The sequence below is a fragment of the Sinohyriopsis cumingii genome, chromosome 12 (assembly GCF_028554795.1).
Source record: "Sinohyriopsis cumingii isolate HCF-2022 chromosome 12, ASM2855479v2, whole genome shotgun sequence".
NCBI lineage: Eukaryota > Metazoa > Mollusca > Bivalvia > Unionida > Unionidae > Sinohyriopsis > Sinohyriopsis cumingii.
In genome coordinates, this window is record NC_142972.1 from 98,753,865 (window position 1) to 98,780,696 (window position 26,832).

The 26,832-nt window shown below is 33.3% G+C and overlaps 1 protein-coding gene across 1 annotated transcript in view; it reads left to right on the forward strand.

Moving 5' to 3' along the window:
* The first annotated feature begins 3,929 nt into the window (after positions 1-3,929).
* Positions 3,930-26,832, forward strand: part of LOC149787066 (uncharacterized) — a 70,790-nt gene continuing 47,887 nt past the window's right edge. Inside the window, exons 1-4 of the mRNA XM_089978334.1 lie at positions 3,930-4,247; positions 13,921-14,039; positions 20,278-20,441; positions 24,996-25,123. Coding sequence (XP_089834460.1) covers positions 4,140-4,247; positions 13,921-14,039; positions 20,278-20,441; positions 24,996-25,123 — 519 coding nt within the window. The 5' untranslated portion in view covers positions 3,930-4,139. The remainder of the gene's footprint in view (positions 4,248-13,920; positions 14,040-20,277; positions 20,442-24,995; positions 25,124-26,832) is intronic.

Consider the following 26,832-nt stretch of genomic DNA (forward strand, 5'->3'; position numbering starts at 1 on the left):
TTTTGCTGCTCAAGACAGGTGGCAAAAGAAGAGTGATATCAAGACCACTTATTCCTTTTGTTCTTAATGTAACCAGCCAGACATTAACACATACACATAACACAGAGACACATACAGACGCACATGCATCCATGCATGCACAAATACATGCTAAGTTGAAATATAACTTTAAATAGGAAATTATTTCTCAACCTAAAATATGTCTCCCTGCAAATTTAATTTTCTTTCTCTTGACCTTTTGATTTCTCTTTAAATGCTAAGGCAGCTTTAGTCCTGATTAATTTTATTCAAAGACATATAAAGCAGTTGCATATTCTGTCTTCAGACCAGATTGAAATATGGCTGAACCTCATACATTCCTGTGAACCATCCTCTCAACCTGGCATCCCTCCTGTGATATTGGTGTTTACACATTTGGATAAGATTCCAAAGGTATGTATAGATGGTACTAAGAGTGCCTGTGATATAAAATTTAAAGTTCAGTTATTTATTAATTTGGTATACAAATGATTGATCATTTCCATGAATGACTTCATATTCTTGAGTTTTAATTACTAAGTAAATTACATACAGCACACAATACAGTGGGTGTAATTTCATAGAGCTGTTATAGGATAAATGAGACATTGTGCTGAAATACAGAAGTTCTCAGAAGAAAGAAACTTGGGTTCATTTGGTGCACATAATGAGAAATCAGTTACTAAAATGTTGTGTTTAAAATCTTCATTTGTTATTCCAAATCATGCATACTTCCAATGTTCATTGTAAGCTGCCTAAAATAAATTGACGAGTACATTACTCTTGCATGAGGACTTCAAATCCCTTTATAGAAGAACAGAGGAAGGGAAAGCTGATAATGTGTCATGTTTGACAGGTAACAATATTTGCAACCCCAGTATTTAGATCACCTGGACATAAGACAAAGTCAGCATATGGTATGGCCTTGGGTTCACTGTGTGTTGTCCTTTTTTCCAGAGACAGTTGCTTATTACCACTATGGAGTACATATTTGTAATTCAGTTTTAACCAGACTTGGAATAATGAGCTTATATGATCCAAATCGTGGACAATGTTGATACATACATGTCAGCCCCCTGGACAGGAGAGATTTCTTCCCAAGATGAGCATCTCCCATCCCTCCCATAACTTACTGAAATACCCCATGTTTACAAAATTATTATTTACATTTATACTTTTTTACATCATTTTCAAACCTTGCTTCCAGTGTAGTATACTTCTCTTACAACAACTTGCACCTGGATAACTCTCGAACCAGCTTATAATGTGAGGACAGGCTTGGATCCCATTTTGTTTCTAGAAAATTCCAAAAGAATGGAACTTAATATGTTGAACATGATGAAAATCGCAATCAGATTGTTATATATTGCTTGGTTTATTGTCAAAATTGGCAGTCAGCATCCAGAAATTTGAATCAAAATCATGACATTTTCAGTTCTTAATAATTCCTTTATTTTGTTACATTTCTCTAACATTGGCAACACTTTAAGAAATAAATAGGAATGAAATAACTCTGTCAAGTTAAATTTGTGTTTTTGTCATATATTTTAATTCACTTTCAGTGTAATCATCATAAATGTAATATGCGTTTTTGTGTTCATATGTGAAGAAATGTTAATCTACTGTCATGGTTGTGTCCACAGATATTTCTGTGAGAATCTAATCAACTACCAACTCTGTTTTGATCTCCGATTTGAAGATGTTTCTTTTGAATTGTTATACTCAATTAACAGCAAGCTTGCTTTTGTATTTTCACATTGATTTTGTCCTTTGCATCAGATCAAATCGAATGGAATAAATAAAAAAGTTAAAAGGCATACAAGATACTACCGGTGTAAGAGCTAGAAATCATGGTTGTGTATCAGTTCAACTCATTTTATGGGACCACTTGAACACTAGTATAAATAGATGTGTAAGTACCAATTAAAACTAGCTTGAATTATCCTATAGTCATTCACAAATATGATCAAAGATAGCAAAGCAACCAAGTGAAGGCACTACCTGGTTAATCCAAATCTTTATTTGATAGATATGGTTCATTTTGGAGAAGTGAATTAAAAAGTTTGTAGTGAAATTTAAAATTATTTAATTGACAAACAAAAATTTGCTCAAGGGTATGCGGAAGTTTCACTATTAATTTCAGTGAAATTACGGAATCAAGGTTTCACTAATAAAACCATTAAAAAAATTGAAGTTTTAGCATTGATGCTTTTTTGCATGACACAAATACAGACCTGCCAACCCTTTAAAGTTTGCCACAAGTCTTACAACAATGACTAATAAAATATGAACTTGCAGAATAAAAGGAAAAACTATGAAAATGGTTGTTGCGGTAAAATCGGGATAATTGGCTCATCAGTATAATAAGTCGGTGAACCAGACTAACTTTACATTAGTACCTCAGATGCTTTAAACTGCACATATGTTTTCATGTTAAGTGAATGCATGATCAAACTGTTGATTGTAGACTTTTTAAAGATGGCAACCAGCTATCAATATATGTTTAAGACAATATGAAAAAATAAGCCTCTTAAAAAGTTGAATAATCAGTACAAAAGAATAAACAAGGAAGATTCAGATTGTTCCAAATACATTCAGGAAGAGTCACAGTTATGTTTATTGGACATGATGTGTCAGTTTGAGTATGTCATATGGTTGAAGATACAGTTGCTGTTGTTATATTAAATGAAATAAAAAATTCCAAGAATTACATCAAGTTGAGAGACGGCAGCAAGCCATTCAGCTGCATAGGGTTTGTAACTGAAGTTTGTGCAACTGAGGTAAATAAGGTCAATGTGTACTTTACATGAACATAATGTTTACTGTCGATGTATCAGTTTGGACTACCGAAGATGCACACGTTTTACAACTTGACAGTAGCAGTACAAGATATTTTGTTACACCTTGCTAAAAACTGGTCAGACTTGCAGGCAAAAAATCAACTGCCTCACAGAAGATCTGTTGTTTTGTTGTGCAAAAATTAGTGATGTAATACACAATGTTTTGCAGGTACACAGCGAGGCACACATGTACATAATGTGTTGAAATCTCTTCAGGTTGTTTATACCAAAAAGTGAACAATTTCATGAGATACAGCTGTTTACTGACAACTATTCCCATCATGATTATAAAATGAGTTTTCAGCCATTTAATTAGCAAACAGCACTTCTACCCCTCCTTCATGTTCTTGATGTCTAACTGGGATGGCACCCCCTTCTTTATCTTATAGAGGTCCCAAAGTAAATTGTGACCTCACCTATAATGTGATTCATGTTTTTGGACCACTGTGTGCACTAATTATCAAGGAAGGGGAGTATATTTATGGTAATGATGCTGTGATTATATGACTGTGAACCAGCTTAAACAGGACAAGATATTCAGTTGCTGATTCAAGCAGCATAAATCAATTATCACATTTTAATGAGGTGATTAACTAAAGATGATAACACTCTGGAAACCAACTTTTTTTATCTGATTGTGATACAACTTGGAATATAGGCTTATACAATCAAGATCTCACATGATTTTCATAATGGAGATCCATGTATCATAATATCCCATGCTTAAGGAATTAATTAATAACTATTTTACAGTTCAAGACATGGAGTGAGTGTTACAGCTTATACATTCACTTTTATATTGTTATGGACTTTTGCTGTGATTTTACTATATTTTAGTGGAACAAATCATTACCAGATCATATGCTTGAAGTAAGTCTCCAAATTTAGATAAGGTTTCTCATGGTTGTCCATGAAATAAAGCTCATGAGGTTTTTAATGTAGTTACCAGCCAAGACAATAAATCATGCATTTTAAATTTGTTTGTTGTACATTAAACAAAAGAAAACAATACCAGCAACAGTTGTATGTTCACATCCAGAACACAAATTGGATTAATTTGATGTACATTATTATCTTTACTATATAGAACTTCTTCAGCCAGTAGGAGTCTCCTCCAGATTATAGGCCTTTTTTCTTCAGGCTCAGCATCAGAATGTCATCAGGAGTTGTTTTAAACAGATTTGTTACATTCTGGCCGATAAACCAACCCATCATCACTTGAAGAATTTTATTGCTGTTGATAACACCCTGTTTGACCCTCAGTTGAGGACCCTGAAAGAAATGATTTTTGAATTAACTTCAAAGCAGCCATATTGGAAAAAGGAAATACCTGCTAATTGTCTTCCCTTGGAAAAGGCACTCATGGAGCGCAAAGCCTCTGGCACTAAGGTACATAAGAGAAGAAAATTAAGTAGTATAAAGTATCTTGATAAAATTTATGTGTACAATGAGATTTCAAATCAGATTGTCATATTTTATCATGACATTAGTATTTACTTCTGACAATGTTGAACAAATCATATGACATGAGATTAAAAAGGAATGTCATTAGATCACAACACATAAAGGATGGAAAATATACCTTGATAGGAATCAGAGATGGAAAATACAACTTTTGAAGAAGAATTTTTTGTGGAAAATGTCATGTGGATCTACTTTGTTCAGCACCCTCATATTGCAGAGGTAAAGTGTAAGTATTATAGGAAAGCATTAGAGGGTCTATCACTGGTTCTTTGCATCGAGTGGTCAGTTTGTGTTTACTACAGTTATATACTCTATATGACTGGTTTTGTTTAGTTAGATTTTCGTAAAATCAAAACATGAATCTACTGTATTCAGACTTCAAGTTGTGCTTGCTTTTAATTCAATTATGTGATTTTGTTGTCAGCAAGGACTAAAGTTTCTCTCACTTTACATTAAATGAAATTACTGGAACTAAATCTTTTAAACAGATAAAGCATCCTCTATCTGGTGATAAAATTGAAAGAAAATTTGCTATTATCAGCATGGAAATACATGTAATGTCAGCACAAGTTTCAACTGCACAGTATATGTAGCCATTGTAAAGAAACCAATATTGTGATGTCATGTAAGTCTTTAATATGGCTGACAATGAAGTGGTAATTCAGTATTCAAACTATTCTATATTGAAGTTACAATCTTAAAACGGGAATAGGATATACTACAAATATGTATATAAAGGATCCTTTAGTATTTGTAATGTTTCCAAAGTAATGTTTGTAATGTTTGTCTTAACCTTCTGCAAGAAACACTGAAATGTAAATTGATAGCAATACTATTTAGAATGTCTTATAAAAGTTTATTCCAAAGCAGTCCTTTTCACCTCTAATACTGCATGCCACATTTAACATGAAGTGCATTTTCAATACCTTGAACTCTGGAATATTTTTTCATCCTGGAGTGAGGAGTCCAGATTTTCTCTCACCCAGTCATGAGACAGAGTGAACATGTGAATGTTTCAATTTATGTTTTGCATCATCCATCATGTTTTGTCCATCATCATTTACTATTTACATCATATTCGTAAAAACAGCTTGACCATCTTAAATTTTAACCGAATTTGTCAGATAGCATCCTGTCATAAAGGCCTTAAAAGTCTTAGCAAAAAATTCTGATGTGCTATCTAACTTGGCCATGATAACATATAAAAATATTTAAACAAGTTTTTCTCCAAATTTGACAGAAAGAATTATGTCATGAATGCTTATCAGTTTGTACATTAAGAGTGGTCTTCTATCCAATATGGCTGCCTGTTACTAAAATATAAAACTTTATAATGACTGATTCTTAAAAAAATCAAAACATCAAAAGAAATGAACCAAACTCTTACTGAAAAATACACCCTTGGCAGGCAAATGAGGCAAGCTTGCAATTCATTGGTGGCAATGTCTTTCTGCATATGCAAATTAGCTTTCCAAGACAGTCTTTGTGGCAAGGCTGTGGCAAATAGCTGTACCAAGCTTCTGGCACAGTTTTGAAAAGTAGGTTTATAGAACACAATTTAGAAAATTTCAGCCATGTTTTATAAGCATGCTTTTTTCTCAGAGGATGTAAAATTAACATGTAAATATATGCATGCTTTCACTAAAGAAATACTGTGCTTTATATTTCCTTACTTACATGTATTTGAAAATTCCATGCTGTTGGTAGCTATTTATTTATTGAATGTTTGATAATCTATTGTGCTGGAATAAAACTCCAAATGTTATGTGTTTACAAAGAATAATATGTGATCATATATCACTCCTTTAGCCTGGATTTTTTGCACCCAGTTTACAAACTATAATACCTGGAATCATGGGTGTATATATCTTGATAAGTACTAAACCTTCATCACAAAATTAGGTCACATTGGTTCATGTTTTTGTGCTAGTGACAATGGTTCAACTTGATATTTTAAGTTTCTTAACTTATATTCATGTTACAATGATCAAACTAGATGAGTGTGTGTGTATCTTTTAGTACTATTAGTACCACATCATTTCAGCAAAAGAAGGTCACTGTAACCAGTATTTCACATTTCTGACTTTGGTTAGGTTTTTTTCCCCACTTAATTCATGACCAAATAAACGATTTGCAGTATACATGTATATAAAATCTTGAAAGTTGGCGAAGGGATTCTGTTTGAGTACTAGACCAGCATAACATAAGTCACTCTGTGTGACTAATATTTCATGCTTCACTGACTTGGTTAAACTTTCTGTCTTTAGTTTATTTCTTATGCTGTCATTATGCTAGAATCATTAAACTAGAAGATTGTTTGTATCTCTGTTAGTGCTACATGCATATAGTAAAAAAAAATTACTATAATCGACATCGTGAGTTTTTTTTTAATTTAGCTTATGATGTATAGATACTGTTTCTCCTGGAATCATGAAACTTCATTAATGGATACATATCGATGAGTATTACATCTTCTTGTTACATTTGTCTCACACAAGTATGCCACTGACCCATAGCTGACACTTACAAGACTTTATTTCAGTTTTGTGGTTTATTTCTCAAGGTCTTTTATGCTAGAATCATCCAAACTTGAAGATGATATGCACCTCCATTAGTGCAATACCATTCATACAAAAGAAATTCCTTGTGGCCTTCATTTCACATTTAACTGGTATATGTTAAGTTTGTGCATTTAGCATATTACCCATGCATACCTAGACCTATGAAGGTAGGTGAGGAAATATATCTTAAGTTCTTATTGCAAAATTAGGTCACTTATGACCCATTTTTTTACACTTCCTGGACTTGGGTTCAGTATGATGTTTTAAGTTCATTTCTTAAAGACTTTTTGTTAGAATCATCAAGATGATTGTATGCATGCATATATTACTCACTTTTACAACAAAAGGCCACTCTCCTACATTTAACCATTTGGGTCCAGTTTTTCTGGGTATTGATTTGTTGCATGCTATATATTGAAAGTGTGTGGTATACCAGTTTATCACAGTATTTTTTTCCAGTGGTGTGTACCACTGGCTTTTTCACTGTACCTGTACTTAGTAGTTTCTGTCATTAATGAATGGAGATATTCCCAAGTAAACTTGTTATGAATTTATTGACATGTTAAGTATCCTTATTTCATGGAAATAAAATTCCATAATTTATTTATAAATATTTTTTGCAAAATAGTTGAATTTTGAATTTTACACAAATTCATTTGGACTATAACAATGCAATTATATTTATAAATCTTGACTCATGTGTATGAACATGTCATGTATGCTATCATGGGCACCAAAAGGGATGTTAAGATGTTCAGGCCGAATACAACATTTGGAAAAAATTTGTCCCTATGACAGGATTAATAATGGTTGTGCATTCAGTTTTGTAAAGGTTCAAGGCAATCTGGGTCTTGATGATGGAGAAGGGTTATGTTTTATTTACTAATATGCACTTAGCGTCTTCATGTTCTATCAATGGGTCAGTTATAACATTAGATATGCCTTTGAATAAGGAAGATTGGCTGACTCTTGGTATGCTGTACATGCTGAACAAAACATAAAACAACCTTTAGTTATCATACTTAATGCATGGCCAGGTCTTTTCCTGAGTCCCTGGAAAGTCAAAATAAGTTTGTTTTTATCATAATCTCTGTCCATTTTGGACCCAATATGTTTGAAGTTTTGCAGTGCAACACATATTGTAGCAGATATATTCCCTGTGGTTGATTCTTGCCTTTCACCAGTTAATCCACACTTAAACATCAACCTGGAACCTCTGCTAGTAATGCTTAGTCAGACCTGCCACATATCCTGATTTACGTGGGATCATCCTGAAATTTTGTTTAAAAATCCGATTTTCCGATTATTTCCAAAACTCCAGATTTTTTACAACTCGACAAAACACAAATCTTTTGATTCACAGTGTGTTCACCTCCTTCAAAAAGTGCAAAAGTGATGCAGAAATTCCATGAGGAATACACTTAAAATCTGTCATTTTTCCATTTTCTTCCTATGAAGTGTAGAATGTGAATTCCAGAGTGTACTTCATGGTAAAGTAGTGTTTGTACTGCTAAGACAGAGGTTTGGCTTTCCACCAGACTCACTATTCATAAGCAGATCTGTGAAACTGCCTAGAAGAATGTCACAATTATAGTCCATGCAGCTAAATCAGCCTACAATGTTACATTACTGAGATCAGTGAAAGTTCCAGGTGCAAAGAGCTCTTCCAGATTATGAAGAAGTTAATGTCAAGGAATAAATGTACACCACTTCCAACAACCTTCTTTCTAGTTGACCTTTCAAACCTGTCTGCAGATTTCTTCTGTGACAGTGTTCAGTCCATTAGAGATAAACTTGACAACACAATTAACTCTAAATATCAGCATAAAAGATGAAATGAAAAATTGATAGATTTTCATGACATGGCTGTAGCATATGTTTTTCATGTTAATAAGTACACATCATAAGACCTTTCATTTGTAAAGTTTTTGTAAATATATGGTCATAGACACTAATCCTGTTCTTTTTTTCTCCATACAAATCCAGATTTTTTTTTATTTGACGTCTTGATTTTCATTCCACTCAAGATGGCAGGTCTGCTTAGTGTTCGTTTTGGTTGAGAACATACAAATGTTTGATCAATGAAGAACACACTTTGACAAATTTCCAAGTAACAGTTGACACCACCTAACACTATTGATCAACTTCTGGCTACAACAATGCACTTTTATGACTCTTCAGATGTTTTTATAATTAAAAAGCATGTTTTCATTAATTTGTAGGAACAAATAAGACATTAAAGGTCCACAGGGCAATTGTTTCTTAAACATGACTGGTTTGTATCTAAAACATAATGGGTTCTGGACTACCATAACATTCAGGCTTTCTAGTGACTATGTTGGAGTTCAGCATTTAAACGTCACTTATTGGGAGCTCTTTTTGTTAGAATCATGAAACATGATAATTTGATGCATCTGTGTTCACACTTGTGTCCATACTAACAAACAAGGTCTCTGACCCACATTTTCTGCTTTAGTAACATAGTTTAAGTATCTGTGTACAGCAAATGATTTGTCAGTACTATAAACAGCCATTGTTAGCTAGTTCAGATGGAAGCAGTAATAAATATATTTATTTAGTGGTAAACTTTTAATATTAATTACTATACTCAACAGATTAGCTGTGTAGTGTACTTGTGAATGTGTATTTGAATTTGATGAATGATTGAATGCATTTCACGAGTTGTTAGAAGTAGTGGTTAATCAAGGTAATTAGTAATGAATGAACTGTGCTTCTAGTAATGGCCGTGCTATGTGTCACACGAAGGTTAAACAAATCCTGTGACTTGCACACAATAATGTTTTGTGCTTCTTGAGGTGGACAATATAATTGCTTCTGAAATAGATTTTAAGATTTTTTTTAAAAAAAGAAGGAAAGGAAAAGAGATAATGGAGTTATATTCCATTAGGAATGTTTTATGACCTGCAAGTTTTATAACCTTCAGTCTTGCCACATTACATATAACTACACCTTTATTTAGTGTTTATATGTACCACATTCTTCTATTAAAAACTGGCCACATTTTCTTCCATATATCAGTTGTGATTTCTATCTTGTAGTCAGTATTAAAGTCAGTCACTTTTTTGTGCCTTGAAATAATTTCTATTTATAGCATGTTTTGACAAATAAGGAATGTTTTTATTTTAACTCAAAAGTTACGTTTATACTATTTGTATGTATCTGGGATTCTCAGACATTCTGCTCCTAACTAAGTCTCTGGCAATCTCTGAGCTTGCTAACTCTAAACAATCAGCTAGTCAAAGATTGTTGTGATGCATGTTGCCAATTTTAAGGTGAGAGTGTGTTAACTGTTATTATATAACTTGTGAGATTTCTTTTGACAGGTGTGTATGGAAATAAATGGCACTTTTCTCTGCCAATTAACCACCAGTAGGATTTTGTTCAAAGTGTGATCAGTGTATCAGAAATGTAGCACTCACAAACACTGTTTATATTCTGTTGTTTACAGGAGACTGATACAGAAAATATTTGTTCTCAATTGGCTTGTCAAAGATTTTGATGGATGTTGCTGAATAAAATAAGTGTTTACTAATCCTATTGTTTAAGGTGCCAACTAGGATAAAAAAGAAAGTAAAAGGATCAACATTTTTAGTCATTGTTGCTTAAAAGGAATAATAGTTTCTGCACAAAATTATAGGGAACTATTAAAAATGAGCAGGCCTCTAACGTGCTGTTCATCCTTCTCTTGTTTTATGGTTGAAAGCAGAAAACATTGTCTAGTTTGTTTCTTTACAATAATTTGACCTGTACATTATCCAAACATTTGGATGGCTTGAACTGTAGGATAAGGTAAACCCTTGGATTTAGAAAGTTAAAGGTTCGAATCGCTGACTGATAGAAAAATAAATGGTTTTTGAACAATATCACATGTTTGTTACCACATTGGGTTACTAAACTTTGTTTATGGATTGCACTTGTGGAGGGGAAGAATGCCATCTATCACTGGTCAAAAGTTCAAAGATAAAAGTAACTGTAACTGAAAGAAGAAAAAATTCTGCACAAGGACATTGTGAGTACTTTCAGCTAGTGTCTAACAGAATGAATACCATCCACATGAGGGCATCTTCCTTCAACATCACCATCATAGAGGTTTGTACTCCAACATCTGATCATGATGACAAGAAAATTGATGAGTTCTACCAACAGCTTCAGACTCTCGTAGACCCAAGGATATTATAGTTATTCAAATAGACTGGTGAGAAGTCTGGTCCATACTGTAAAGAAAAGACCAGTGAGAGAGAACTCAACCTCCAGGACTTTGCCACCTACAATAATCAAGTCCTAAACAACACCCTTGGCCCCAACAAAATATCTAGAAGATGGACTTGGCACAGTCCAGATGGAAAACGTTACAACCCAATTAGTCTAAGATTGACTGCATCTTAGTGCTTAATGCTTCTTGTCTAGCATTGCTTCCAAAGAGCTGACGTAGGAAGCAACAATGATTTGCTAATCATCCCTAACAAACTTGTCAGAGGATAAACAATAAGTCAAGACAGGTTAGGATCAGGTTTGAACTTGAAAAACTTAAAGATCCAAGTGTGGCACAAGCATTTTAAGCATGGCAGCAAGTTTGCACCACTCACATTTCTGGGTGCTGAAGAAATAAACTTAGACTCCTTGATCACCACCTTCAGCATGTTAATAATAGGCACAGGCAGCAAGGTCCTTAGCATGCATCATAGGTTAAAGAAGCCCTGGGTCACAGCAAATATTGTCAGCCTCTTTGATATGAGGAGGAAGCAGTGAGATCTTGAAGGAGTAGAGAAGTACAGGGAGATTAACAACATGATCAAGAAAAACTCAAAGAAAGCAAAGGGAAGATGGTTAGAGGACATATGTAAGGAAGTCAGAAAGCATCACCTAGAATAATAGTTAAAAGGCATACCAGTTGGTGAAAGACCTGACAAAAGAGAAACAGGGGCAACCATGATCAAGGACAAAGCTGGTAAGAGTCTCATAGAATATCAAGAGATTCTTAACAGATGGGCAGAACACTGTGCTAGATGCCTTCTCATACGGGATTTTTATGGTGTTGATTAGTTTTGTATTTATGTTGTATGTCTGCATGATAGTAAAAAAGTACTGCATGCCATACCTTGTTGAAAGCCTTCTTTGAAGTCGATGAAGACAGGGACATAGTGCCTGTTGATGCTGCAGATATTTTTCACAGAGGATGAATGAAGATCTGTTCTTTTGTGCTATTATATAGTGCTAGAATCCTGCTCTGAAACCAGCCTGTTGTCTTAAGCGATGATGTGCCCTGCTTGGGGTTTAAGTCATAAACATAACTTTGCCTTTGATGACTGTTGGAGCTGATTGCTTGGTAATTCTGGCACAGTTGTTGATTCCCTTTCTTAGAAAGAGTAATGATGAGAGAATGGATCCATGGGGGATTTTATTGCAGTTTGTTGTGAGAACATCTATCATGGCAGCTCCTCCTGCTTGAACAAGTTCTGCTGGCATATTGTCCACCCCAGCTGACCATTTATTTAGTGCCTTTACTGTAGCCTCCACTTCTTCTCTGCGGATCAAAATGGTCAACCTCTGTTGTGGTCAGTGGGAAGTTTAGTATAGCTTGGTCCCCAGCTCTGAACAGTTCTCATCAATGTAGAACCACAGAGTCAGACAGGTGCCTTCTCTCACTATCTTCAACATCTACCTGGATAGTAACCTGGTTCAAGTACCTAGGTGCTATCGACTCAAATTAAGGTTAAAAGTCTGAGTTTCTTTCCGAGATTGTGCAGACAATAACTGCTTTGGTTAGGCTGAAGCCTATTTACATCATGCTTGGGTCCAAGATCAAGATTATGTGCTCCCTCACCATGTCCATATTCCTTTATGCATGTGAGACATGGACTCTGACAGCAGAGCTAGAGAGAAAAATCCATGACTTAGAGATGAGGTGTCAAAGATCCTGAAAATCCCATATTAGACCATGTCTCTAATGAGGTGTATATTAGAATGCAAGGTGCATTTGGATGTTATGAAGATCTGCTCAAACCTAGATGCATCTCATGCTCAAGTAGCCTGTCAAAGACACGGCACAGTGAGAGGAAAGAGAAAATGAGGCAGACAGAAGAAGAGATGGCAAGATAACATCAGAGAGTGGACAGGCGTGGACTTTGTAAAGTCCCAAAAAGCATTGGAGAATAGGGCAAAATGGAGAAAGATTGCTGTAGTTATCAGTGGCACCCCAACGACTAGCCAGATTACAGGAGAATGAAAAATAAATAAAAACATTTATAGCATTATTTTATGCCCAACTCTGAATTCCTTCCAACATCACTATCAATTAAAACTAAATTATTCTGACACCATTATGTTTATAAATATATGTGCTGATAAATTAATAATATTATTCCAGCAGATATTTGAAAAAAATCCTGCACCAACTTTATTGGAGTTAACTCATGTCCTACCTGTCAGAGAACATAAGAACTTGTGATGGCCTGTATTTTATTGTCTGTCCATTCGCACACTTGTATTATTGCTTCTACTCCCAAATGCCCAACTACTGAGAGAGTCGCCATGAAACTTTACACATGCATACTTATTCATGTCAAGTTTTAATTGGTTTTAAATGAAAATGGTGTTCCTCAGATATATAATATAGCCATAACAGGGACCATCTTGAAAATATAATCACTATTCCTCTCGCATGGACATTTGTGAAGGAGTTCAAAAGCTTAACCTAATTAATCATGGAGAGAAGTCAAAGGTAATTTCTTTTTGTTTTAACTTTTGTCACAAATTATTATATATCCTTTGAATGTTCTTGTCTTAAATTTCACCAATAAATGTCCTCAATACTAATTTATAGGAACAATGCCAAGCAAGAGTCAATAGAATTTCAGAATTCCTGAGAGAGAGAGAGAGAGAGAGAGAGAGAATAAGCAGTCATAAAATGTGGAAAATTAATCCTTAGCAATAAAAGAGTTATGAAAGTTGAACATGGAATGTTGTTGATTCCAAGATTTATTTCCTCATAAAACCATAATCATTCTTTATGTCAGGTCATCTCACTGAGTGAAGTGGAGGAACTGAATCAGACAGGATCTGTTCCAATGGAGATTGCAGAACTGGATCGATACCTCAGTTTTCAACATGAGATGGGCAATATTCTTTACTTTAGGTAACAGAAAGGCCCCTCTGGCTTTTGGAGCACTAATTATTGTACAAGTGATGTGTTTAGTTTTGTAACCTGATTTATGTTGATTTTGGAAGAGAAATTATCAAAGAGCTTGGCAAAATATATTTTAAAATACCATGAGCTGATGAAGATATATATCATGCATGCCAAGTCTCCCAGATTGTCTGGTAGTCTTGTGATTTTTTGACCCCATCTTTTGATCTTCCGATTGGCTGAAAAAAAGTCCCAGAAATAAAAAATCTGCCCAGCATAGGTATTTCCCACAAAAACAACATTTGCCAAGCATAGGTATTTCCCACAAAAACGACATTTGCCAAGCATAGGTATTTCCCACAAAAACGACATTTGCCAAGCATAGGTATTTCCCACAAAAACAACATTTGCCAAGCATAGGTATTGCCCACAAAAACAACATTTGCCAAGCATAGGTATTTCCCACAAAAACGACATTTGCCAAGCATAGGTATTTTCCACAAAAACGACATTTGCCAAGCATAGGTATTTCCCACAAAAACAACATTTGCCAAGCATAGGTATTTCCCACAAAAACAACATTTGCCAAGCATAGGCATTTCCCACAAAACAACATTTGCCAAGCATAGGTATTTCCCACAAAAACAACACTTGCCAAGCATAGGTATTTCCAGCATAATGCATCTTTCAAGTTGTTATCAACCTAACAACTATCAAATTGCAGCTTGTAATAAGCGCTGATTCATTTATTGTACACATGTATTGTAAAAGTCATACAGGTCATGTATGTGCATTTACTGAAATATAAATTGTTGTTTTAAAATATAATACTATTTAATTTTTCTTTTAACCGAAGTCTATTCAATCCTGCACACCTTAACACCATCAAGAAACTTTGCCAAAAAATTATCAATTGCTATAAAAAAAACTTGACCTTGAACTCAACATCTGTAAACATGTTTTCCTCTAAATAATAATGATCTTAAAATATAATCTAAAATTATAGACAAGAATTAGATATGTTATATTTTGTTTATAACAAAGAAAGACATTAGTCAGGTAGTCCCAACTCCTACCCACAGTTATGATTAAAGGTCAAATACACAATACAAATTAAATATACATAGCATATAATGATGCACAAAAGCCAGCACACAATACAGATTAAATACACACAACAAAGAACAGATTATTAACCTGGTAAGTAACATATTGGGTTGTAGATTTTTAAGTTATTATCTTTCTCTCTGCTTCAGTTGTCTTAGAGTTCAGTATCACATTTTTTTTTATAAACCCATTTTACATAAGGGGTAGACTGGTATTTTCTTTAAAATACATCTCCTAAACACTGTTTCTTCAGAAAGCAATCATCATGCAAATATTTTGTATATCATACTTTGGACAGCTGTTCATGCCTATTTTCACTTATTAAGCATGTTCTCTTACTAAAGTCTTGAATTGAAAATTTATATATATTTGAATCCTTCTCCTCAATTTTTGAATTTCTCTGTATTAAAAAATTATATTTTTTTATGCATCACATTCTTCTTATTTAACTTTTTTTATGAATCTCATTAATAATGACAATTTGTTTTAGTTCTCAGATATATATATATATATATATATATATATATATATATATATATATATATATACCAGTACTTGCATAGGTTTGAGTCTCTGGCTCGGCCTATGTGGATGCGTGAGAAAGCTTGCCGGTAGCTTCTCGTGGGTCGTTATTCTTTCTGGGGTTTTCCCGGATTCTTCCTTCACCATTAATACTGGCCGTCATGTATAGCCCATCTTGTGCTGAAAAATGGTGTTAAACCCTATAACAGAAACAACAACAACCACCAGTACTTACCCACCCACACATTACTTTGTTATTTAGATTTTCATATTTAAAATATTTACCATTAGATCCTAGGTGTTGGATACACAGTCCTCCCTTCACCTTTCTTTTATATTCTCTGTAATTTCCCTCCTCATATAAAATATAAAATGAGTTATTTCTTTGTCAGTTAGATTGAACATGTTGTCATTAAAATCCACAGAGTTCAGCAAATTCTACTATACTTATATATCTTGGCTACCTGTATGTTTTTTATTGTCTTTAATGTTGCAAGTGACCACATTATACTATTTCTATAATTTGTTTCAAGTTTATATTAATAGAATCTTGTCCATATACCACTCATAAAGCCTTAGCTGCTTCCTTGATAAGTTCAGGTCTGTTCTCTTGACAGTTACCTATTAGCAATATTTCCATTTTAGAGTGATTCATTTTAGATCCTGAAGCTTTTCTGCAATCAATACATTCTTTTTGTAAATCTTTAAAGGAGAGGTCTTTCAAAATAAATTTAGTTAAAATTAAATAAAATCATCAATTAGTTCCTTATTAAATTGGGAAATTTAATACCCTTTATGTTTTTATTGTTGGTAATTTTTGTGCTCAAGGCTTCTGTTGCTTTTATATATAATAGCATTGACAGGGAACAACTCTGTCTCAATGATCATTCTGTATTAAATTTCTTTGTTAATGTACCATTTACCAGTACAAAGTGTTGATATTTTGATATTGATACAAAATCTTTACCCAGTTACATAAATTTATACCAAAGCCATACTTTCTTAGGTTTGTGTTGATATAGTTATAGTTAGGTATATTTAATTTATGTTGTGTACCAGACTTTTTATTATAATCGTAATTGAGTGCTGTGGAGTTAATGCCTACCTGACTTTTGTTATAATTATAAGTAGTAAACAATTAGAACCTGATTTCATGAGATAATGGAAGTTTCCATTGGAAATTTAAGTTTTCCAGAACATTCTGTTGTGTCATAGATCAGGTGACAGTTTGTATATATAGAGATTTAGTAAACAAATTTATTGTTTTTATTTGCTATCGGTCTTTATGAATTGATGACCAGAGTTACAGATGTGTTCAGGTTTACTTTGAGAGGAATTTTTTAATTTAAATTTTTTATTGGAATACAAAGTAATCATTGACTTTTTGGACCTGAACACTACTTTGGGATTATTGAGAACTCTAAGACATTCTGGACAGTATAACTGTGGTGCATTAGGACATTTGAAACTCTTGGAATCCATTTAGAACATTTTATACTTGTGGACTTTTGATAGGACAGTTTGGATTATCTGGAATTTATTTTTCAATACTGTAATTATCCTTTGAATTTTCACTTTGTGTTTGAGGCAAATAAATTACTTGTTGAATTTATTAAATTGATGATTTCACTTTTTTGTTACATCGTTTAAGAGTAGGAACACTAAGTTACATTTGATCATAGCCTTTTTCTTGATCGTTTAATCATAAACCTTGCTTTTCCCCTTCGATTTCTATGTATTATATCACAGTTTGTAAGTTTGAAATGTTATTTGTAATATTTCAGCCCTCTCCCTACATTCTTGATTAATGTTATAGTACCCATACAGGTTTTTATTTTGTTAGCTAAAATCTTGCTAAGTATTTTGTAATCACTGTTTAGGAGAGAAAATGGTCTCCAGTTCCTTAAGTCATTTATTTTTCCTTGACCTTATATATCGTATATACTTGCGTATGAGCCAAACAGTTTAGGAAAGCTGGATGTTTTGGCATCTCCTTTGTTTATAATTGGCAGAATTGTCTTTTATTTTCCAAAAGCAATACAGGCCAGTTAATTATTAAAACCCTGAAACTGGCTTCGGTTTAAGAGGGAATTTCGACTGGCAACTATACCAGTACTTTGATGTGTAATTGCCTTTCACTCTGTAGTATTAGCATGATTACCATAGTTTTGTAAAACTGGAAGTAAGTCTACAACTAAGAATTTGTGGTAGCATTATTTCTGAAACTTCATTATTGTATTTTGAATTTATCATTAAAATTTAGTGCAGTGGTGACATTAATTTGAATCCAAGGGATATTCAGCGGAATATACTTCATTCAGCGCGTGTTCAAACCTATAATGTACATGCCATAGTACCATTATGTAAACATTCTCACTAGCTTAATTGTTAGCATTGTATCAAACCCATTGTTGTTCATTGTTGTCATACTGGGATAATATTTTAATGAATTAGGTATTTACAATTTAAATTCAAAATAAAAACGTAACTTCTGGTGCACTGATATATAAAAAGTCTAATGCAATAACGCATTAAAAAAATAATAATTGAGTAAAAAAGGAGAGGTAGTCTTACAGCAACCCACGAATGCTCAATTCTTGTCCTCATCTGATCAAGTTGTACACAAATCCGAATTAAGCAAAAACAATAAGAAAACAAACAAATAAATTTCTTGACTTTTCAAACAAATTTTTACCATTTCTATATAATAATCGGACATGCCAACCCCAAGAGAGTTATATGAGTAATTTTTGCTAATGTAAGTTTGCCTAAATAAATGTATTTAGCATCTTATGACGTCATATATGCGGGTCATGCACTTTTCAGTGTTTATACCTATTCATTTGGGGTGGTCATCTTATACATAATTAGGTTTATATGCGAGTATATACGGTAGTAGTGTTATAGCTCCCTCTTTCATTTTTGCTATCATTTCTTTATGAAGAAAAATATTGTTATAAATAGCTTGAATTGTGATTAAAGATTTGAAAAGTCGTAAAACAAGTATGATGATAAGCCATTGGAGCCAGGTGATTTTTACCTTTAAGATGTTGCCTAATTGCTTTTCAAATTTCATCTGATGATATAAAGTTTTCACTTTGTTCCATAGAGCCTTGTGGAATTTGCACACAGTTTATATTTCTACATTATTTTTCCCATCTCACCTCTGTCTGCATGGGTTCGAGTCTCAGGCTCAGCTAACGTGGTTATGTGAGAAAGCCTGCCAGTAGCTTCTCGTGGGTTGGTGGTTCTTCCTGGGATTTTCCAGGTCTTCCTCCATCAGTTAACCGCTCCGGTGGCCTAGTGGTTAGAGCGTCCCCCTCGGATGCAGGAGGTCATGGGTTTGATCCCCGGCCAAGTCATACCAAAGACTTACAAAAATGGTACTAACAGCTGCCTCGCTTGGCGCTCGGCATTAAGAGGTTAGTGTTAGGACTGGTCGGCCCGGTGTCAGGATAATGTGACTGGGTGGGACATCATGCTACATGTCTGCAGCATGATGCTCCAGTGCTAGATATCACTACAAACTGCCACATTGCAGACATCGTAGCGATATGACTGAAAAATTGTTAAAGCTACATTAAAAATCAGAATCACATCACACATCCTCCATCAGTTATACTGGCTGCCATATATAGCCTATCTTGTACTGAAAAATGGCATTAAAGCCTACAATAACAACTGCAATATTTTTCTATCACCTCCAGTTTTGCTTAGTATACAACTCATTATAATAGCTGTTGCTTTATATCTGTACAGTTTGTTAAAATAATGCTATCTTTTTCCAATGACCTCTGTTGTTTGTTTTTTCCTCTTATTTCTTCCATTCAGTGCATCCCCTGCACTTTAGTATATAGAGTCGTACATTTTCCAGTCCTTATCTTTGTTCCCATTAATTTATATTCAAACTTCTTTCTAGGTTCTCATTTTTCTTTGTGTGTTCCATACTGTTTATTATCCTGTTACATTTTCTTTCCATTCCTCATCTTTTGTTCTGTTTTAGTGTACCATACCTTTTTGCTGTTAATTTAATTTCCCCGTTAATTCTGTCCCACTCACCTACTATGTTATTTCAGTGACTAAATTTTTATATTCTGCTTCTTCTAAACTTAAACTGTTTATCTTTAAAAGGCTCTGGTGCCATTTTTATTGTATTCTCTATTGTTTAAAAAAATTGAAGATTTGCTTTCTACTTGCAGTGAATAAAATTTATTAACTAAAGGCTACCTTTATTATTGCCATATGTACTTTATTGTTTAGGTTATATTTCTATATATATCTCTGATGTTTTGTAGACAAATTAAGTTATCTCTTTTGATTTTTAGGTAATCAGTCTTTGTCGAAGTTCCTTTTCATCACTATTTGATTAAATTTGTTCTTGCCATGATAATCATTTAATAAATTTTGCGGTTTCAGCATGTATTGAATTTCATCTTCATTTACTATTATCATTTCATGTTTGTTGTAAAGTATTTTTCTAACATGTAAAGTTGCAGCAGTTTCAGATCATTTTCAGTAATATGGCAGAATTATAGTGTTTTGCCTGCTTCACAACTGTAGGGAAGATTTATATCAAGATTCTGCTTGTTAATAATTCTTTTTTTAATCTTATTTTCAGTGTGAAAGGTTTGAGAGGGAGAATTGTGCTTGATCCAAAATGGTTAATTGATGCCCTGAACTCACTCATCACTGGCGATAAGTTCATTTTTCCGAATCACCCTTCCTTATGGGGCAAATGGCATGAATTCGAAGAAAAAGGCAAACTTATCCATGAACTGATAGGTGCGTATTTTCTAACTTAAGAACCTTATTTTTCATGTAACATAATACACTCAAAGATTAAGTCCATAGAATTTGCATGTGGAATTTGCATTAGTCCTTGTGCGTGAGGAGTACAAGTGACATGCTTTTATTTACTAATCAGTGGTAAAGCAGAAATATTACCACCTTACTCACAGATGAGTTTTCATCCAGACTATAAAGACATTCCATGGCATTTTGTTGATCTCATCATACTTAGCATTGAAATGTGGCAGACATTACTGACATGAATATGTGTATCCTTCATCATATTCTATAAAATGTTTGTATGACTGACATGTTCTCAGTTCACCCATCCATCCATCTGTTACAAGTTTGGTTTCCACTCAGATACATTTACAGCTGTCAGAAACCTTCACTTGAGACACAGAAGAGCCTTCTCAGTCTTAATGTCAGAAGGTAAAAGTAAACTAATTCTGACTGAAAGAAGAAAAATGGCATAACTTGAGATCTCCACCAGCTGCAGTTATCATACTTTGTAGGCAGCTTACATTTGGAGCAAGAAAGAAACCCATTGAATTTTGGCTCGAAAGGTTAAAGGATCAGGGACCCTGTGACTGCAAGAAGAATGATGTTTCTGCATGATAACTCCATCATCTGTGCATGGCTTGCATTTGGTATATGGAATATCCCCATCGATTTTAGGGTCAACAGATCCAAGGTCATGCTCATTTTGATTGAAAAAGAAATGGTCTTGACACAGTAACAGTTGCTGTACTTGACATACCTCAACCAATTGTTGTTTGTGGGTTCTAGATGGATCAGAGAAAGTTATTCATTTTGTGATGAAAAGGTCAAAGGCTGAGGTCACTGAATAAAATGAGAAAAGTGTTTTCTGAACAATAAGACTATGTTAAACTATGTTAAAGACATAACCCAAACTTTGTGAGTGGCTTGCACTTAAAAGTAAAAAAAATCAAGGGCACTATGAATGACAGAAGAGAAATTGTTTATGCTCAAAAGTTCCAGTTATGTACAACATATGGTCATATAACATGTTATTCATGTTGCTATTGTTCCATAGTTATTTATCATTTCATTGTTTGAGGATAAGCAAGTCATATATAACACATTTCCAATGTAATTTTTGTTGTTGCACAAAATTCTTCACTATGGCTTTTTTCCACAGGTACTGTTACATGTAACATCATGAAACATTGGCTGCACTGCATCATAAGCAAAATGAGGTCACAGTAACTTACTTTTCACGCTTTACTGACATTGCTAAGTATGTGGAATTTGCCTTGACAGAACATGCGAGATATACAGCATAATTCTTGTTGGTGATTGACATTCAGCAAACATGTATGTTTTGATTGCCATAAGATTATCCAATTATAAGATAAGACAATTCTTTATTTCAGACTGCATGGTTCATGTTTCTGAATTAAAATGTAAATATATTCTAAACATAAAATATATCACAGAATGTCTTACGAGTTAAAAAAGGACTAAATGTGTCTGTCCTTGTTAAGGACAAAATATGTAAGACATTTAAAGAGTAATTTGTGCCATCTGTGTATAATCTGAGAACTAAAACAAATTGTCATCATTAAATACTTATGTTTTCTCATTAATTCTTCAAACCTAAATAAAAAATAGTTTACAAAATTCAGTGCTTCATCTTGGAAGGCATAATAGTTATGGAAACTATTGTATAACCAATAACTTGTTTCCTTTTTATCCATTGACTACCTCATTCCATTTTGGTTACATGAAACAACTCGACACTGTGTTACCCAAATGTACATAATATAATTGTTTTCCATACAAAGTTAACCTGGGTATGAATTATATAGATGGATATTTTGATTATTGAGTAACTTTAAAAATAAAATTGTTCAGTGACTGATGATATCAAATGCCTTACTCAAGTTACTTCCGTCGCAACAACTATCAGAAATATCTAGAAACAATTGTTGTGAGAGCTATTGTCTAAAATTGTTTTTGTCTGCCAGTTTACCAATCTTACATTTTAAAAGAGTTGCAGTGCCAGTTGTAACATCTATGATAAAACAGTTACATACAAATTAAATGTAATTAGTAAAAGAATATGGAGTCTAGTATTGAAAGATTTTAAACATGCTGCATGTACAAAATCTGACCCATGACATTTATCCCATTTTTGTTTAGCTATTGCACATTCAGACCTAGACAATCAAATTGGTTTAATTAAACTAGAAGGACCTTGTATGCAAAAAGAATCCGTTGATGAATTGTTCTAATTCTCTTTTTGGATTTTAAATGCAGGTTCCATATTCCATTGAAATTGAATGGATTGGTCAATACCTTCTATCATTTGTATGGGTACACTGTACTGTGACATTATCAAATTTTAGGTTATCATTTTTAAGGTTGAAGATAGTCTTGATGAGAATTAAAAGAAACATATAAACGGTGTGAATGTTGAAGTTTTCATGGTTAGACAAGGAAACTATCAGTACTCAAGTTCCAAAGTACGAAAATAAAAGTTTCTTTATTAATGAAACAAACTGCAGTCTGTCATTGATTTTTCAAAGTCACCGTGTTAGGAAACAATTCACAATATTTATTTGATCAATACATGCAGTAATGACTATTGTTGGAAAAGCATTTGAAATTAATCTTTTGTACCTGTAATCTTTCACTTTCTTTTTATTGACCTCAAATGGGAAAGAGAAGGATATATGATTTCTGCACAAGATGTAGGCAAGAATACTGTAAAGATTCTCAAGAATACTGTAAAAATTCTCAAGAATACTGTAAAGATTCTCAAGAATACCATCAAATCTGTTCATTGGTTTTAAAAGAGATATTTCCTTGGACAAGCATTTCCAGCGTTGTTAGCTCTACTGGTTATATAAGCATTTTGGAGCATTGCCGTAAAACTTTAAACACATTTATTTTCTTATACTCCTGGTGTTAAATGAAAATGGTGCCAGTCAGATAACCAATATAACTTAAACAGCCACCTTGGAAATCATAGCGTTGCTACTTATTCAGAATGGATGGTCATATCAGCATAAGGTTTTCACTAAAAAAACTTATTGTGATATCTTCTTAGGCCAGTTTGAAAATGGTGTGTATCTGATATCCAGTGTGGCCATTATAGTGGCCATCTTGAAAATCATGTTATAGCTACTCCTTCTGAATGGATGATCATATTAACATTGGGATTTTACTGAATGGATCCTATGAAGTCTGGGTGGTCCTAAATGAAAATTGGGCTGCTGAGACATCCATTATAGCTGCCAACTTAGCCATCTTGAAAATCTTGTTAACAATTCTAAATGGATGGCCATATCAGGGATTTTAACTTAAAGGTTTACTATGATATCAAGGTAGTCATGCATGAAAAATAATGCTGATCTTTCTTCCAATATGTCTACCAGAATGGCCAACTTCAAAACCTTGTTATAACTGCTTCTATAATAATAAGTAGAAAAATGCTGGTCATATTGATATTATGTTTCCATCAAAAGACTTCTTATAATTCCTGCTTGTTCTAAATGGAAATGGTGCCACTATAACAACAGTCTTGAAAATCTTTTTATTGTTGCTCCTGCAAAACAAAAATTAATATCAATATTGATTCTTCACTGGGAGTTTGTTACGTTGTTAGCTTTAAATGAAACTTGTGCTACTTTGGCCACCACAGCCACTAATTTGACAATTGTGTTATTGCTGAAGAATATTGTATTTTTTCAACACTCAGTGACAAAATGGTCTCATTCTGAATTCCTGGAAATTCTCTTTGGCCATTAGATCATCAACCACATCAAGGGTCTCATAATTGGATTCTGATTGCATAGCAATTCTGATTTATGGATTGTCCATCAACCTATGTGTTGTCTATATGGTTTACATTTAGATCATTTTTGTAGACACTATTGCTTGTAGAGTCAAATTTCATTATGATAGTTGCTTCATGAGAAGTACTACATTGAAACTATGTCACTGGCATACATGTTTCAGCCTTTTGTGCTTTCATTGGTGATCAACTGAGTTTCTCTTCATTAAAGTTTGGAATGAGCTAAGTTTCCCTGACACTATTGCTTTCAGAGTTATGCAACTTGGAATAAAGATTTACACCACATAGTCAAAACTAGTTCACTAGTTCAAAGTGATCTGCATTAATCTTTCTGGTCAGCTTATTTTCACTGATACAAGTTAGTATATCAATGCTTCATTAGAATTATTATTATACTTTCCAGTCAAAAGTAAGTTAGTGTGTTTAGCTTCTGGGCCACTTTTGCCTGCAGAGTTGTACAACTTGGTATAAAGATGCTTTATAAAAGATGTACTACTTTTGTGTGAAATGTAAGTCATGGTGACCTATATATTACACTATAGTGATCTGCATTAACTGTTCTTTATCATTCAGTATCTTAGACACTATTCCTGAAGAGAGATGTAATTTTGATTCATATAATGTTTCATTATGTATAATGTACCATTTATCAATCATTGATAGTTTAGTATTTTTATTATGATTAAGAATGATTTATTCACCCAAATCTTTGTTTAACATTCTAGATACCATCTGGATATGTAAGGAGAATACAGAATTCCGTAAAAATAAAGACCACCTCTTGCTTCTCATGGATAAGATGAGCATTCTTATAAGGCCAATGTCATATATTGAAGGTGGAAATGAAATAAAGGTCAGTTAATATAAAACCTCAATTTGTTATGGAAGTTTTTCTTTTGTGTTGAATTCCATTGGAAATAAATGAACTCAGCATCTGGAAAATGTTGGAAATAAAAGAAAGAAACTAAAAATGAATTCACCAGATCAACCCTCCTCTCCTGGTACAATTCTGTTTTATATTATACAAGATTTTCTCAAAAGAAATGGTCATGCTTAAATCAAAAGTTCTTTTGTTAGGGTAAACTTATTTTATGCATGTATTTTGTATATTTAATTTGTGTATCCCTTTTTTTACACAGTTTTTGCCATTATAATAATACAAATAATTGTCTCTTTGAATTCATGTATGTTCCACAGAATTAGAAGATTGGGACACGGGATGCTAGGTGCAACACTGTCTTTACAGTATTAAATGATATGAGAGCTTGGAGTGATGTTTCTGTTGAGGCAAACTCATGGTCTTTTTGTGTATTTTAATTGGTTTTTAAGTGATTTACTATGGATCAAAATCTGTTATCAAATCTTGGAGGCAAAATTATGAATGCTTCTTTGTACATATCACATATATTTGTGGTTTGCTTTATTCCGTATCATCAAATACTCTGGACTTTGTATGAGCAATGTTTATTTGCTACATAGCTGAGACATGGCAGACTTTCAGGGATTGGGCCACTAATTAACTTCCTATAAAACTTAATGTTAATATTTAAAGCAATTAATTTTTCATTAGATCAAACTAGACATAACTTCCATTCATTAGCATAGCAGCTTTTTTTCAGCCTTGAGAAACAAGTGCTTTACAAAGTGTTACACCTCATGGTGCTAAACAAGTGACTTCCTGATTCGCATAGTCTTACACCATGAATCCATACACTATTTTGCCATTAGAAAATTAAATACAGAATACCAAAATAAAAGTAAATATTGTGTCATCAACTGTACATATATTGAAGTACATGAAATTCATTATACGAAATAAATTAAATCCATTTACTTACTGGTAGTTGTGTCTCCAAATATTCATTACTTTCCTTTTTATTCCCCCACCAGAAGATTTGTTCCTGGCTGTGAAATAATTAGCAATCCTATACCTTTTTTCTTCCAGTTCTCTGAAACTGTCTAAGATATATTTTGTTACTGCCTCTGCTCAATTTAGCTATGGTTCCACAGAATAAAAAAAGAATGTGATCATAAACTGTATTCATTGTATTTAAAATCTTTTGTTGATAGTTTATTTAATTGCAGCTCATCAGTAAAGTTCTATTTTTTATAGCATTAATTTACACAAAAAACGTTTTTTGCCTGCTGCTATATTAGGATTAAAGTTTATGTCACTGTCTGTCTGTATTTACGTATGTATATATTTTATTGTTTGTATGTATGTATCAATTCAGTCATGGTTATGCAGTGCTGATTGAATGAAAAGTTAAACAAATATAAAGGAAAAATTGTATATGTAAAAAACTATAGAATAAACACACTCAGATGAACTTGGTCTTACAAGATGAAAGATAAAAGTGCAAAGAACAATTCATTTATAAGTCCTATTTTGCCCTAGAATAATTGTCGCATCCCTTTCCTTGATTGCAAGAGTTTATAAAAAGAAATCACTGATTAATTATTTTATTTATTATGTTTCTTCTTGTAATGTCTGGTTTTGAATAATGGAAGTATTTGTGTAGCATTCAATACCTATGATACTTTAAAAAATTTCTGTTAAGT